The 15,470-nt window shown below is 41.1% G+C and overlaps 1 protein-coding gene across 5 annotated transcripts in view; it reads left to right on the forward strand.

The window, feature by feature from the left end:
* Window positions 1-15,470, forward strand: part of GPM6B (glycoprotein M6B) — a 112,626-nt gene that overhangs the window by 73,091 nt on the left and 24,065 nt on the right. The window contains exon 1 of one of the 5 annotated variants that reach the window (XM_074907050.1): window positions 8,323-8,637. The exons of 2 other annotated variants lie outside the window; for them this stretch is intronic. In XM_074907050.1, the coding sequence (XP_074763151.1) occupies window positions 8,577-8,637 (61 nt within the window). In that variant the 5' untranslated portion in view covers window positions 8,323-8,576. Of the gene's footprint in view, window positions 1-8,322; window positions 8,638-15,470 lie in introns of those variants that run through there. 2 more of the 5 variants (XM_074907069.1, XM_074907077.1) reach the window with 2 other exon arrangements.

Genomic DNA, 15,470 nt, shown 5'->3' on the forward strand with positions numbered 1-15,470 from the left:
GTCTGTAGTACTACTGAGAGCAAAAATGCCCAATGCCATTTTGAATAATGAATGCAAGGGTCTCCAGAGCAAACATGTAGTGATAATGATTGGTGTTTACACTTGGGAAGCTCTGAGTGCAAGAGAGATGGTTGCAAATGTGATGAAACCCAGAGAGCAGGAATAAAATGGGACGAGAATGATGCAAGGAACAGATGAAAAGTAAATGTTTCACTCTGACTCATGACAAAGTGCAGAAATTATGCCTTTCAGCTGTTTAAAACCAGTGAATGTCATGTTTGGAAAGAAGCAGAGAAATGGGGATGTAACTAGGCAGTGTTAGGGTGGGATCACTCAAAAGTGAGTCTGGGTGGTTTTCAGGCAACGGGACTGGAGGCCATTTCAGAGGCTGGGATCCTGCTCCTGGAGAAGCTGCTCCTTATGCATTGACTGCAGCGAGGGCCCAGCTGCTGTGCAAGCCATCCTTTGTGCTGAGCCTCAAAATGGCTCTTCCCGCAAAACGACTGAAAGGCTCCAAGCTCAAGACACTTAAAAAATTATGCGAGACAAAGTGTTGGAAATGTATACTCTAGGGAACAATCCTGCCCTGGCAAGGGATTTTTACTTGACAGTTTATCAGGGAATCCAGGCTGAAAGCTGCTACTTTGTCCTTAACTCACCCTATAGTGCTTTTGTCTCAGAGATCATTTTGTATGCAAGATCACCCACTGCTGAGGTTCGGCAAAAATCAAGGCATGACATGATCCAGACGGAGCTCCAACCATGCTCGTTGTTGGCAGGTTAAGTCATTCCCTGTTTATAAGGTAGAGGATGGTGGGGGTTTTTTTGTTTGTTTTTTTTTTTTTTTAAATTGTGCTGAACTCCCCAAGTGCACACTTAACTTTTTATGGGTGTAAATGAAAGACCTGTTAAACACTTCAGTGGCTGTTGTTTGTTGTCCACCGGCAGCGTTCTCAAAGGCATTGTAAAGTGCAGAAAGAACCGCTACTTTATACATGACTGGGATCCCAAATGGTGCAGCTAGAAAGAGGAGACTGGAAAAGCTAGGCCAGTTCAAGTTGCCTGGCACATATTTAGCCGATGAGTTAATTGAACACCCTCAAAGTGGAACTTGTTAATGTCCTGCAGCTTTCCTAATGAGGATATCTGCTCTTGCAAAGAATACCATGATTAATTGGGGACCCTTTCGTTAGTGTCTTAACTGAAGATTACATGACTAGCTTCTTGTGTGTGAACAGAAACTGTATTTGCAATTCAACAGGCAGTCCAGTGCTGCATGACAGAACTAGTCCAGGATCTCTCCCAAAGTATAGTTTAATTACTGAAAATTCCCATTCCAGCGTATCAGGGAAACAGCTATAGTAATGGTGACTTACAAGGTACTGAAACTTTAAACAATGGATTTCAGTACCTTGTAACAATCATTACTTTGATGCTTTCTTCTATGTCAGCATTTTGACTGTGGAATTACATGGACTTTTCAAAATGTTGACACACAACTTCCCAGTAATCAATGAGTGAGTCTTGGAGAGATGTACGGCTGAGCCTAGCATTGGTGGGGCCAGCCTTTCAACGTGGGATACTGAGGTGAGCGGATAATGGTGCCTAAGAAATGGAGCTCTTGCTGCATGGTTTAACTCTGCTGCATACTCCAGTCTGACGCTGGGTAAATTGGTTCTTGGGCCTGAAATCTTGAGCTGGGAGGCTGTAGCACTGACATTGTGCTTCATTGTGCATTTGCTGTCAAACTTAGTACCTATTGCATGACTCTCTAAATTAGTTTGCATTCCTCATTGTGGTTCCAGTGATGCTGATAAGGTTTTCTGCTCAATAAAAGTGTACATATAATCATATGCATGTGTTTTCTTCATATACATATGTATACACACATATATGTTTTCTGCATATGTATACACACACATCTGTATCTATGATTTATGTATGGAATCCCTTATGAAATTCAGGAAAAGGATTCATCCCTGTCTCTCCACATGCATGCCCCTCCACCGTGGGGTACTTTTTTATAATGAGTGCCCCTGATTTCTTCTGGGGGTTTGTAGGGTTTTGTACTTCTTTATATGTCCCTGCTTTTTTCCACGCTTTGTGAAAAGTCTGGACCGAGGCCAAGACTGAAGAACAAAACAAGCACTGAATAGATGAGAGATTGTAGGTGGGATGCTGAAGTCTATGTGAAGAGTGGGAGGGCAGTTTTGAAAATCAGTACTGGATGTAAAGTTAACACAGGATTGTCTGATTAAATCTGACTTTGTGGAGGAGAAGAATAAGTGTGTGTCAAGGCTGAACTCAGTGAGGTTTAGATTTATTTATAGAGATAGAGAAAAAAATTGAACAGGTAGCCTCCCAATACCAATTCTGTCTCAAACTCTCACGTGTTTTGAGTCTAAGTAGCTGTATTAGTACGAGTGTATTATGATACCTTTTCTGCCTTCTAAAACTCTGGCAAAAATAGCTCTTCTACAAGTATGAGAGGCACTTCTACTTAAATGCTAGCAAATGCAACATAAAATATCCAGGATGTTATTTCAATATGTCCAAGTATTTAGGAACTCTTATTAATGTTCTGAGATGGCAGTAGGCTTTGACAACCATATTGGAGAATAGGGTTCATAGCAAAAGCGAAGTAGGTTGAGTTGTCTTCAAGGTGCAGAATTAAGAGAACAAAGGCCTAAGCATATTGTTTTTCTGCTGTGCTGCAGCACTCCTGCTGCTGCCAAATGCGTGACTTGAGGCAGAGGGATGGAGACACGAGAATGACAGCTGAGAATATTCTCTCTCTTTTGAAGGTGACAGAGCTAAAAAGGTGGTTATGTGTGTCAAAATCAAGAACATAGCCCTTAAAATGATGGAGGATCGTTTGAAGCACTGTTGAAGGGCTTCATATATTAATCCTATATTGTTTGTGTGAGGATGTTGCCACTGCTGAACAGAAAATAAGACTGAGTAACTCAAAGTCTTGTTTTGCTGCCTACTTTTAAATTTAAAGCATTTGAAACTTGCTATGCATTACACTTGTAGGTAACTATACATACTTCCATGAACTCGTTGAGCTGGAGTAGAAGCTGAAGATGACCATCAGGGCTGGCGCTCTGAACATTGCTTGTTGAATGAAAGCTACTTCTGGGGGAAATGCTAGGACATATTTGCTTTTGTTTCCTATATTTCCCTGCTCTTTCAGCTGTAGTATAAAGGCTCCAGTTCATCAGCATATTTCTTTCTGACTTGCCATGGAGTAGCATGGTGCTACTCCAAGCAGCTTCATAGGAGAGGGGTACAGGAGGTGATGATGCTTCCAGCTCGGTTTCAAATGTAATCTGTTTTGTTTTCATTTTTATTGCTTTTCCTCAAAAGTCTTTGGCACGGTTGAGGGTTCCATGTTCTGTCTGTCAGGGTTCTGAATTATTTTCCCTAGGTCTGTTTTTTAAATACAAGTTTCTTAGACCCAGGCAAACCTTACTAAAGCCATTAGTCGGGATAAAGAAATAATATCTAGCATTTTTTTTTAATCACTTCTGTGCTGTTGACTGCCTTTCATAAGCAGAAATAGACTTTCCAGCTGCTTAAGAACATCATCAACTCTTGCTTTCATTTTGATTTTGATTATAGCTCTTCAGGCTTTTTTCTTTGGTAGCTTTCTCTGCCATTTGAGTCTTCTTTGAGACTAGGACTTGATGAGACTTAACTATTGGAAAAACCTTACAGAACCATCTATTCACTCTGTAAGGGATATTTTTTTTCCACTTTTATGTTCCAAATAAAGGTTACCCATGCGTGTATGTTCTGGATTTAGGTTGTTTGTTTCCGTTTGATTCTCAACAGTGGCTGTGACTACAGTTAACTAAAACAGTGGTCCAGCTGGAAGCTAGCAGGGCGGCCAGTGAAAGGTATGAAACCCAACAACTGAACGACATCTACTTTGCCTGCCTGCTTGCCATTTAGCTTGGCAGCAGTTACTGCCATTTTCATGTGGCTTTATTAAGGTGGTCACAGGACTGGCACCTTCACATTATTAAGGTCTGCTCACCCTTTTTGAATTACCTGCAGCAGTTAACTTGGTGATTTTCTTTGGTTGCAAAGAGAACCACCATCCATGCTTAAGCCTTTAGTTTTGCCCTTTCTACAGAAATCCAAGATTGAGATCCGTAAGTGCAGTGCAGACTCGTGTTTTTTAGTAGTCTGTGCTTTATACTGTGGTAAAAGTGCAGGTTTTTTCCACTGTTATTTATTCATTAATTTGGATTTCATTTTCCTACTAATTTAGTACGTCTGAAAGAACAGGCCTGAAATTTCCTTTAAAGTACTTACCAATATATGACTGCTGCCCAACTAAAAGCTTGTCATGCTTTGATTTTATTCACATGGAAAATTTGCCTGCTTTTGCATAAGCATTCAGATTGGGTTTTATACCCAAGTCTTAGGTAACTGGTCTAAAGCTGGTCTGAACATAAGCAATTACATTGAGAGACACACCAAGTGGCTGCATGTGTATTTGTTCTTTCTCTTGAATATTTTTGCATATTTCGTAAAGGAAAAAAAAAAGTATTCTACAAGTTGTCTTTAAAATTAGTTGTTTGGAATACATGTCAGTCTTGTTTGAGGGACAGTCTGTATTTTAACTTCTGAGTCTTGGATCTCATAGGCTAATCTCAAATGGCTCTTGAAGTATGTGAGAACACTCTTTATTACAGCTCTGTGAAGCCTTTGTAGAAATGGCAAGTGTGTATTCATTTTCTGAAAGATTGTGAAGAATTTGCTGTAGCTTATGATAGAGCTCCTCAGCCTTCAGGAATGTAAACTAGATTCAGTGACATTTAAGATAGATGTTCAAAAGGAATTGGCACATGAGCAGAATTGGGTTTTTAATACCTTTTTAAACTTTGTGCAGTTGTGCTATTTTACTTGTCTGAGCAAAATGATTAAATGTTTTTTTAAAACCTAGATAAAATAGTTTAAAACCTCTTTTTTTAAAACTGTTTTGCAGTGAATGTCACTTGTTCTGCAGTGCCTTCACATACTTTGCTTCACTGCTATTCATCCTGAGGTTTGGCTGGGGGCTCAGAGCTGTGCTTTAGCAGCAGAAGCCCTTACTGCTCCACCCTGCTCCTCATTTTAATTTTTATTTTGGTCTGCAAATAAAATGCTGTTCTGAACTCCTGAAATGTAATGAGCTGTCTTCCCTGGTTGTTGGCCTGGTCTGTACAGCAGGTTTTTGCAGAGCATCAGTCTTTAAAGAATTTTTTGTAATTTCTGGCTTTGTGGCTTTGTCTTTTGACACGTTGTCATAGGCATAGACTTGATGTCTCCCAGTCTCATCACATATTATGAAAAGGATGTATCTGATTAAGGGAGGGAGCATTGGATGAGACAACTTGATGGTTGAGATTAATGCTCAGAGTTCAAGATCAGCACCCATGTTAGCACTGGAGGAAATAGCATATAGTTTGTTTTATCTGCTGTGTTTATCAATGATGGGACACAGGTTTGAAGATTGAAAAATTGTAAGTGCTTAAAACCCATCACATACTACTTTCCAGGTTGCTGTAATAAGAAGGGAGAAGGGCAAACTTTACGCTCATGCATCACTTGAAGCTTTTAGAGGATTATTTAGTAGGTAGAATTAATGCTTATGAATAGTTGGGATTGATGGCATCTGAAGTCTTTAAGCTCTTGTGAAGTTGATTCTGGTATGGTGCACTGACTTCTTCATTGCTCATCTGGGGAAGGGATTATCGTGGGAGAAAGTAGGGGAAATGGTCTCCCAGCCTGTTAGTTCTGTGTTTGTAAAACATCTGCGCTGAAGTCCTGAGCCTGCCTAACAAAATCTGCTTGCCATCAGGAAAGCATGCAGGTGTTTGAAGGAGTAGATCTCACTGATACAGAATGGGGGGCTTTATTAGCATGGTTCCTTCTGGGACAGTGTGTAACCAAGGGTTCTGTCTAATGTATTTTCTGTTTAAAGAAAGGAAATTCTGGATGACATTTGTATTTTCTGTGCATTTATAATGATAAGTGCATTAATATTATACCACTTGGATTAGTTTTTGAACGGGCCTTTTGTGACTTGGGGTAGTCAGAAGAGAGTTTTTAACTTTCTAAACTTTTAGACCTTCCAAAGTAAGCAAAGATCATTAAGAAATTGAGATCTACACTGTGACAGCAGCAAGCAGAAGTACTGACTGAACAATGAGAAGTTCCAGGAAGGGAATTTTAATGTCAGAGGCAATGAACTGTTTTGACCAGTGACTAAAATTTGTGTGACTTTCAGCAAGGAGGCTGTGTTTGCTATGGATTTGCAATCTTACTGATGTTAAATGGGTAAAAAAATAATTTGTAGAATATTTTATTTGTATAATCATTATCTCAAAAGTAAACAATTTTCCTAAATATCTTTCCTTTCTTGACTGTGGGATTTTAACAACTTTTAGTAATGGTTCAAAGAATACTGCAAATACATCACCTACGGTTTCACCTTTCAGCTGCTTCCTTGAGGGAGTGTGTTTGCAGTACATGGTCTTGCTGGGCAGGAATTTCAATACATCTGTGGACTTCTATGTGTGCATTGGAGAAGGAGATTGAAGGAGTACACCTTGTACCTGGGTTGAGGTCTCTGCTGGGGCTGCTGATTTGATTACCTTCAGGAAACCAACCCATTGCCTCACATTGGTTCCTGAGGATACTTCATCTCCTCTACAGATTAACTTCATCCTGCTTATAAAAGGGTCTGCTGAGGTGGGAGCTTTCACTGCAGACTTTTTCTGGACCCCAAAAAAGTTTTTGGGGCAAATGTTTGACATCAAGTTTTGATGCTGTGATACAAAACCTTAGGATAAGTTCAAGACCTCTTGGCAGCTAGACTGAAGCATATGTCTGAGCAGTAATGCCCAAAGCAAAGTAACAACTGGTGTCCACGGTGAGAGAAGACAATTTGTGCACTGATGTCTTGCAAGACAAGGGAACTTTCTCTAAAGGTTGGGTCTGAGGTTTTTTGTGCTTTTCACTGGGCATCTATAGAAATAAAAATGCAGAGCAAAGTTGTGGGTGTAGTAACTTTAACCAGAAGAGGCTGAATTGCAGCTACAAATCTTTGGACTGCTTCCCTCTTCCCACTCTCCTGGTTGAATCTGTTATATGGAACCTGCAGCGTGTAGGTTTTAACATCCCCAGCATTTGCTGAATCTGCTAGGCGTCTTTTTAGCCTGCAGAATTGGCTGGTGTGGCTGGACCAGCGGAGCCTGCCAGACTGCAAAGGCCATTACTCCATGGTTGCTCCATCATCCTACACACAAAAAGGGGTGCCTCTGGGCATGTCTGCCCTGTGCAGTGTGGTGGGCGGTGAGGCCATTGAGACAAGCAAAGTGATAGGCAAGGTTAATTAGCCCCTGTACAGTACAGCCTTAAATATGTCAGTTATCTTGGGGTTTGGAAGGTGAATAATATCACTACATGGTGTTACCCTGCTCTGCGGCTCCTCAGCATGGGGCTGCTCAGAGCAGGCTGGGGACACCTAAAGTCACCTCACGCAGTGCAATGTAGACGTGTCCTGGTTTTGCTGCTTCCATAGCCAGAGTAGCAATAGCTCATGAGACTGTATTGCAGTCTGGCTGGATGTAGGGGAGCGATCAAACGTGCTTAACAGCAACGCGGCACTTGCTTCTAAGCACGGCTTTAGGTGTGTAATGGCAGACATCCTTTTAAACCCCAAGCTATGTTTTCTTTTTATCCTTTAAAGTATTGCATGTGCATTTTAGGTCATTTGAGCTTGCTTCCCTTCTGCTTGCTTGGAGTTTTTTTTCCATCGTACTTGCTAGTCAGAGAAAGAATTTAGATTTTCCATGTACGTGTGTGTGTGTATATATATATATATATGCCCACTTTTGCTTTTATGCTTCTGTCACACAGTCTTTTGCTGCGGGTGAGCGGAACTTACTCGACAAAGAAAGCAAACAGAGAGAACAGACCCATCACCCCCCACCCCTTGAAAGAGCAGAGGGCATGTGGAATAAATCAAAATGCGAAGCATAATAACAAGATCCCATGGGAAAGGGAGCCTTGTGATTGTGTGCCGGCGTGCACTCCTCTTAGAGACGGCGGCCGGGGGGCTTCTTTCTTTCTTGCCCGCATCTCCCCTCCCAATGTCACCAATCCATTCACTGCCAAGAGAATTGATTAACATTCGTCGGAAGCCTTGGGAGACAGGGGGAAAGAGGGGGAGAGCGAAGGACGAAGGGAAGGGTGCGTGAGCTGGTGATGCGGGTCCCCACGACGCGGCGAGCCGGGGCACGGTCGGGTGCAGGATGGCTATTTTATAGCTGGGGACCGCGGTGACGTATGGCTGAGCACTCGCTGGCACGGCTCCTCGTGGACCAGTCAGCGGAGCGAAATTGAAGCTGACAAGACTTTTCTGGCGTTTTGGAAAGGACTGTAATCTACTGTAGGGGAGAACAGAGCCGCTCAATCACCGCCGCTGTAAATAGGAGACGGAAGGGAGTGAGAAAGGAGGCGAAGAGAAAAAGTGCTTGCTGGGGGGGGAGGGGGGGGCAGCATTTTTGGTGGATGGTATGAAGCCAGCCATGGAAACTGCAGCGGAGGAAAATGCAGAACAAAGCCAAGAGAAAAAAGGTACCCAGGGGTCTAACAATAGCCTGTTTAAATCTTTTCATTCAGGGGGCTTAAAGAGGTTTAGGCCAGTTTTGTCACTTTTTCGAATAGCTCTTAAACAATCATTACTGCATCTTTGGGCTTTCAGCCGTCCTTTCCTGCATGGCTTGACAACAAATTAATAGAGCAGCAATCTTTCTGTCTGCATCTGTATTTGCTCTGGATCTGTCCTAACCCCACCTGAAATTATGTTTGCAAAAGAAGTCTTGTTATCGCTCCATCTTTGAGGGATTTTTGTAAATTTGGTTTACATAGGTAGCGTGTGCCTGTGTGTTTGCATGTCATTTTCAGAGCCATAATCTGGTGTTTTCATTGAGACTAGCCATGTAGCAAGGCTTTTGCAATGCAGTGTGGGAGACCTAGGTTATAATAACATGTAATAGATTATAATATCACACAACCTTCATGTTGTTAGCTTCATGCCAAATGCTAATTCTTAAATTCCTTTTCTTTTTCTATGGTGTCATCTGGCAAATGTTGCTTTTGTAGAGATCTGCCTTCACTATGATAACAGGGAATAATGCAATGAGTTTCACAATATTAGATTTCAACATGTGTTAATCACCAAAAATTGCTTCTTAATGGAGAGAACAATTCCGTGGTAGTGGTTCTGCTGTAGGGAGACAGCAGCAGAGAAGGAGAGGTGCTTCATCCATCCCAGCCTTACAGGTGATGTATTTGGTCTGGAGCACTGAACTTCAGAGGGTAAATTCAACTAACAAAGGATGTTTTGTTGCTGCATCATATAATTTATACCAAATAAATGTCCCTCTTCAGTGCAGCAGACTACTGTACAAATCATAGCAATATTTTTTTGCTAACTGATACAGAAGTAACAAAATTATTAAAATTTTCACTGCCTTTTTACGTGAATCATACTACACTTTTGAACCTGTTATGTGTCATTTGTAAGCAATCTGAGTATCTCATAGGCAAAAGCAGCTGATACACAACTAATGCATTTCCCCAAGTAGAATTGTTTCATTTATTGTTAAACAGTTCAGATATGAACATAATGATAAATCCTGGTACTGTCCAGTACCAGATTTTGTTTTCCTACTTTGAATCTGATTCCTCCTACACACTCTGTATAGTTCAAACCTAGCTTCAGTTTCAAGTAAATTAAATTTGTCAAGTGATTAGACATAGTACTACATAATCCCTTAGGGATTTCACAAAAGGAGGTCCACTGATGAGAGATTAAACTCTGAAAGCCATTAGTATATGTGGACAATAACCCACCTCGCAGCAGATTTTGAGTAATTAAATGTACAAAATGTCCTAAATATCTTGACTATAAAACCACCTTGAACTCATAGATCATTCTTCAAAAATTAGATCATTTTTTTCTTCTGATTGATGAGTTTCTTTTAAACTGATAGAACTCAAGTACAATAAACGCCAAAGAAAGTTATCCGCATGTATTAGCAGCTGTGCAAAATGAATGTGTTGCTCAGTATGTTTATGGTTTCCTTTTTATTTTGGCAAGGATGAAAGCACAACAGGTAAAACAGTAAATCTGTTACCAAGTCAAGGTGGTTGATCTGATGCTTTCATAGGATGCAAGCAGGGGAACTTCCTCTTAATTGAACCACCGTTTCCTAGTTTTTTCCTATATTTCTAAGTATACTTTGGTTTTGTTATATAGGTAAGTGTATGTAACACTTCAAGGCTTTGTTCTTGCCAGTTCCCTAATTTCTGAAGTAACACATAGTCTTTTTATTTCTGTTCACTTAAATTCCCAATATGTTTCACAGTGAATTAAAATGCAGAAAGCTGAAGCAGTCCTGCTTCTAGTTTCAATAGCAAAATAAATAGCCCAGGTCCCCCTGCAAAGTTACTGCCATGAGGCAGTGATGTAGGAGGCATATTCAGTTTTGGGGATCAGATTTTCCATGATGCTAAGACTGTCGATCCCAGTTGGGTTTTTAGATGAGCTCAGTGGGCATCAGGTACCTCTGAAATGGCAGGATTTTTCAAAAGCGCTTTTTCACCAGCAGCTCTCATGGAGAAAAATTAGCTTTTCTCTGTGAAGAGACTTCCAGGAAAACGCTGCTGCTTCATTTTGAGGTGTAAATAAGAAGCTGACCACTTCAAACATGTTCATTTACTGTCTGGACTGGATCTCCTGCTTGCTATGCCCTACATGCTTGCCAGGCTTGCAACATTTGCTTTTTCCTCTAAGATCCCACCTGGACTTAGGGTAATGGCCATCCTTTATGAGATGCCCTAGATCCAGTGATTGCAAGGCAACTGCCACAGCTTGAAGCACTTGAAGTGCTGTCAGGCTTTAACTCTTCCTCACAAAATGAATTGAAAAGTCCAAGGAGATAAAACAACATCTAAAAGGGTTTGGGGGATGTCACTTTGCTAAGACTGAGCAAGAGAAGATCCTGAGAATCTCGCTTCAGGTATTCAGGTACACACACAGTATGCTTTGCACTGCCAAGTTCTGGGGAAGGTATCTGCATTTAACTAAAGCAAATTGTACTTTTAAGCTAAGAGGTTTTTTCCCGTTAGCAGAATTTTAAACTATGGGTTTCTGGGTTGTGTTTTGTAATGAAAGGGCCTCCTCAGTGATGTAGTGTAATCGTATAGAATAAATACTTGGAGGAAGTTGGGCTAGGAATACATGCTGTCCATATACAGGCCTGCCCGTACTCGGGAGAATGCTGGAGAGCAATACTGCCTGAGCACTTGGGATGAGCAGCAAGATCTGTTTTCAGTTTGAGCACCTCACACAGTCAGATCTGAATGGTTGTGTTGCGCAGGTACTGGTTTGTGTTTCCCATCCCTGTGGCAAATGTGGATGGCCAGCGGTTTTGGATTGCAGTGTAGTAGAGACAGTTTACACAAGTTTATGTGCTTTATGAATAAATACTGATAAATGAAAATGATTAATCTTATTTAGATTTTTAAAGTTTGCTAAATTGCATATGAATTCCAGTTTTACATTTTAATAGTTATTTTCATGAATACCCTGCCTAATTCAGGCGGTGATATTAACCAGCTGATGGATTCAGTGTTTATCAGACATTTCTTTCTCTACACCCAGATGAGTGGCTGCTGCCCCAGTTTTTTTAATTAGAAATGGAACAACACCCATGTTGATGGAGATAAGAAATAAGTCAGCTATATACTGTGTATCAGCAGCCTTTATCAGAGGAGAACACCCTGAGCAAGCTGAAGCAAAATGTTTAACAGATACTTTACAGGGCTGCAGGACAGATTGGATGCATTTTAAAGATGAAGGTTTACAAATTATTATAAATGACAGGGTTTATCTTGCAGGCATTAAATTAAATCAAAATGTGAAGACTGGGCAGGCAGATTTACTGAGATGGAATAAGTAAGTAAAATGAAATGCCGTTTTGCATCATCAGTGAAGGAAATAGATCCTGATACACATTAACAGAGACAAAAAGTTTCCCTTTTTATTTAACTATGAGAAATACTACTGGGTTGCAAAATTCAAAAAACAAAACAAAATAAAACCCAACTGTGGATCGCCATGGTGAATTCACCAGTTACACATGGGAGGATGGAAGAAAGCCATTACACTAGGATATAGTTTCCTTGTATGAATGCATATGGTGTTCAAATTGCATATGCTGTACTGAGGAATAATGAAAACCAGCCTGAGCAGCTGTACCAAAGGTTCCTTGTAATTGTCTCTTCCCTTCTAATGTGCTCTCGATGAAAGAAGACCTCATGCTGAGGAATGGCAGTGAGCTTTATTATTTTCATCATATATGAAGTGATCTTTCCACTTTTAAACTCTAAACAGACAAGTATATGCTAGTGAAAAACAGAAAAAAAATACTTCTCGTAAACACAATACAACTGTGTGTGATAGTGTAAGTGAAGCTGCTAAAGTGCAACGTGAGAAAGGAGTGAATTAATGTGCAGTTTATTTCACTTTTAGTCAAGTTCTTTTTATGCAGTGAGCTTATGACATTTTGGTGCATCACAGATGTATTTTTTATTACAGAAAATTAAAAAAAATGTCTTTTTAAAATATACAGGTTATGGTTATTAACTAAAATTTTCAAACATACCCCCTTAATGCTAGGCTTACGCAGGTATATCAGAGCTGTCAAGCCATTTAAAGATTTTTTGTATGCTGTATATTTTTTTCCCATTTCAAGCAGTTTATTAGTGTTTCAGATCCCCTGAAAACAGTAACTGCTTTAAGTATAAGTCCCTGAAGAATACGACTGTAGGAAGAGAGGTCCAGCCCAGGGAGAATCTGGGACACACGATATTCTGAGGATAATAATTTGGCAGGCTTAGTGATTTAGGTTTTAATGAATAGGATTTGGTTTCTAAATAGGAGGGGGTTGAAAAACGCTCAGAGAATGTACTCACAGTGGTCTGAATTACCTCATGAAAGCAGAAGACCTAGACATATGTGCCACAGGATATGGTGATGGGGGGGGAAAAACCCAGATGGCACTGTATGTACACAATAGACTCTGCAGTGGGAGCAAAGGGACTAAAGAGGGCAGTGAAGAGGGGTGGGGGGTGTCCCCTTCAGTTACTCTGACCCTTCCCCATTTTCTGGCCTTGCTCCTAATGCAGCATGCATCACTAGATTGCCATATCATAATGACCAAATGACAGCCCTCTCTTTGCTCCTGTGGACAGCGTTGTCAGCTGCGACAGATGAATGTCGTAACTGTTTGTTTCCTCTTAAAACCATATGCTAAAGGCAGCAAATGTGAGGATGTTGGGCACTGGGAATTTTATTACAGGCGTGCAAGATGATTCTTCCCAATAAATATTGAACACCACAGTCACCATCAGTGTGCCTGCCTAGTGTGACATGAAGATGTCAGTTCTGTAGCTGCTGTGTCTGTGCAGGATCAAGTACGACCTGGTTCTGACAGGAGGCCTTGAGTTGCATGAGCTTGGCTGTGCATGGAAGAGTACCGTAACCTAGACCTGGGAACGCAATTCGTGTAGTTAGTTCCTCAAAAAGCAGGAGATTAAAAAAAATAATTTGAACCTATTTCCTTTCCTAACTATTTGGGGTACGGAGTTAAACTCTTAATTCATATGTACTGTGTGCAGTAGTTGTTACACCACTGAAGCCTGTGGGACGTTTGACCTGGTGGTGATTTTGCATGAGTGGGCCTGGGTGGGTTCCAGCAAAGTCACCAGAAGATACTCTTCAACTTCAGAGGTTGTGCCAGGCGTAGCAGTAAGGGCCACTAAACAGCAATTGCTAAGTGGCTCTTTTCAGAGCAGTGTAAAAACTGAGATTCCTTACGGAGTTTGAACTGGCTCCTAATGAAGGGAGCCCTGTTACTGCAAAACCAGAAAAGCCCAACTTCATAGAATGTTTTTACTTACAGAAATGATGCTACCAGTTTTACATGCAATCTCTTATGTTTCAGGGTTTGATATTTGTCCCACAGCAGACAGTGGTGACTTCACCAGTGTTCCCGCAGGCCAAGGGAGAAAGGAAGCTCCCTGCTCTGCTGCTCTGAGCGAGTGGGTTTTGTAGCCGCTACAGGAGAAATCTGGAATTGTGGGTTCGGGCCTGGTGGGATAAAATCCTTCTGGTGCCAAGGATCTGGTCTAGATGCTGCTGCAATGCAAATGAATAGTTTTTTTCTTCCCGGAAGTCTTTGCAGCTGATTGTTTTTAATTTATTTTTTAAGTGTAAATCTCTTACCAATGTCCAGTAAGTAGCTTCAGAAAACCAGTGAGCAGACAGTTGGGAGGGAGGGGGGAGATGGTATGCAGTACTAGCAAGGTATTCTGTTATTTTACATTTTGTATCCAATTCAATTGTTACAGCATTCCTTGTAATCTCAAACAGGATTGTTCCTGTCTAAGCAGGAGATGATATCATCCTGAGCGTACACAGTCATTTTGGAACAGTACTTTCAACACATTCTGAATTTGGTTATGCTTGTAAGATGTGGAATTTGCCTTTCCTAAAAGGAAGGATAAGCCATACAAAATGGAATAATGTCTTTTAGGAAAAATATGCTACCTGATATCAGCTTGCTGGTTTGTGGGTGAGTCGCAGATGGGAGAAATACTAAGCCACAAAGTATCCTTTAGAGAGCCATTGCATCCCAAACCCAAAAGACTGTTTTATTGTTGGAGTTCATTTGCCAGTGTACAAGACAAACACATTCTTGTTTCAAATCTTTAGACTCAACATTTGGATTCAAGGCCAAGACTTTTTCTCCTCTTGATGTATGTAAATGTAGCTGTGCCAAACTCCTCTTTGCACCAGCAGCAAAACCACATGAGAGAGTGGGACTAGCTTCAGGACCTTCCTAGCCCCTCACAGGGCAGATATTTTATGGCATTCCTACTCCCTTTGCCCCACCCCGATTTGTCTCTGATGTAGTCTACAGTAGATGGGTTTTCAGCATTTCACTTCCTCCACCTGCTGAAATGCTGCTGAGTTGGGTTTATTTTAGCTGGAGATGATGGTTACTTTTTCATTTAGCCCCTATGGAGTGGGACTCTGGTACATTTTCAAGATCTGTCTGTCTCGCCCTGACAGCCAGACAAAGCCATAGCAGCGCCAACGGGGGGACGTGTAGATTCGAAAGTGGCATGATGTTATTTTGCCAGTGGCCTCTTTCAGGGAGCTCAGAAGCCTCTGCCAATGAGTGTATGATGGGTGTGCGAGCAGGTCAGGTGTGTCACTGCACTTGGGGTTTCATTGCTGAGCTTCATCCGTCCTCTGAAAAAACAAGGATAACTGCTCTCCTTCATTGTAAACCTGGAACAAGTCTGTTTTAACATAACTTGGTTCGGATTTTTGG

Source organism: Athene noctua, chromosome 1, assembly GCF_965140245.1.
Source record: "Athene noctua chromosome 1, bAthNoc1.hap1.1, whole genome shotgun sequence".
Lineage (NCBI taxonomy): Eukaryota > Metazoa > Chordata > Aves > Strigiformes > Strigidae > Athene > Athene noctua.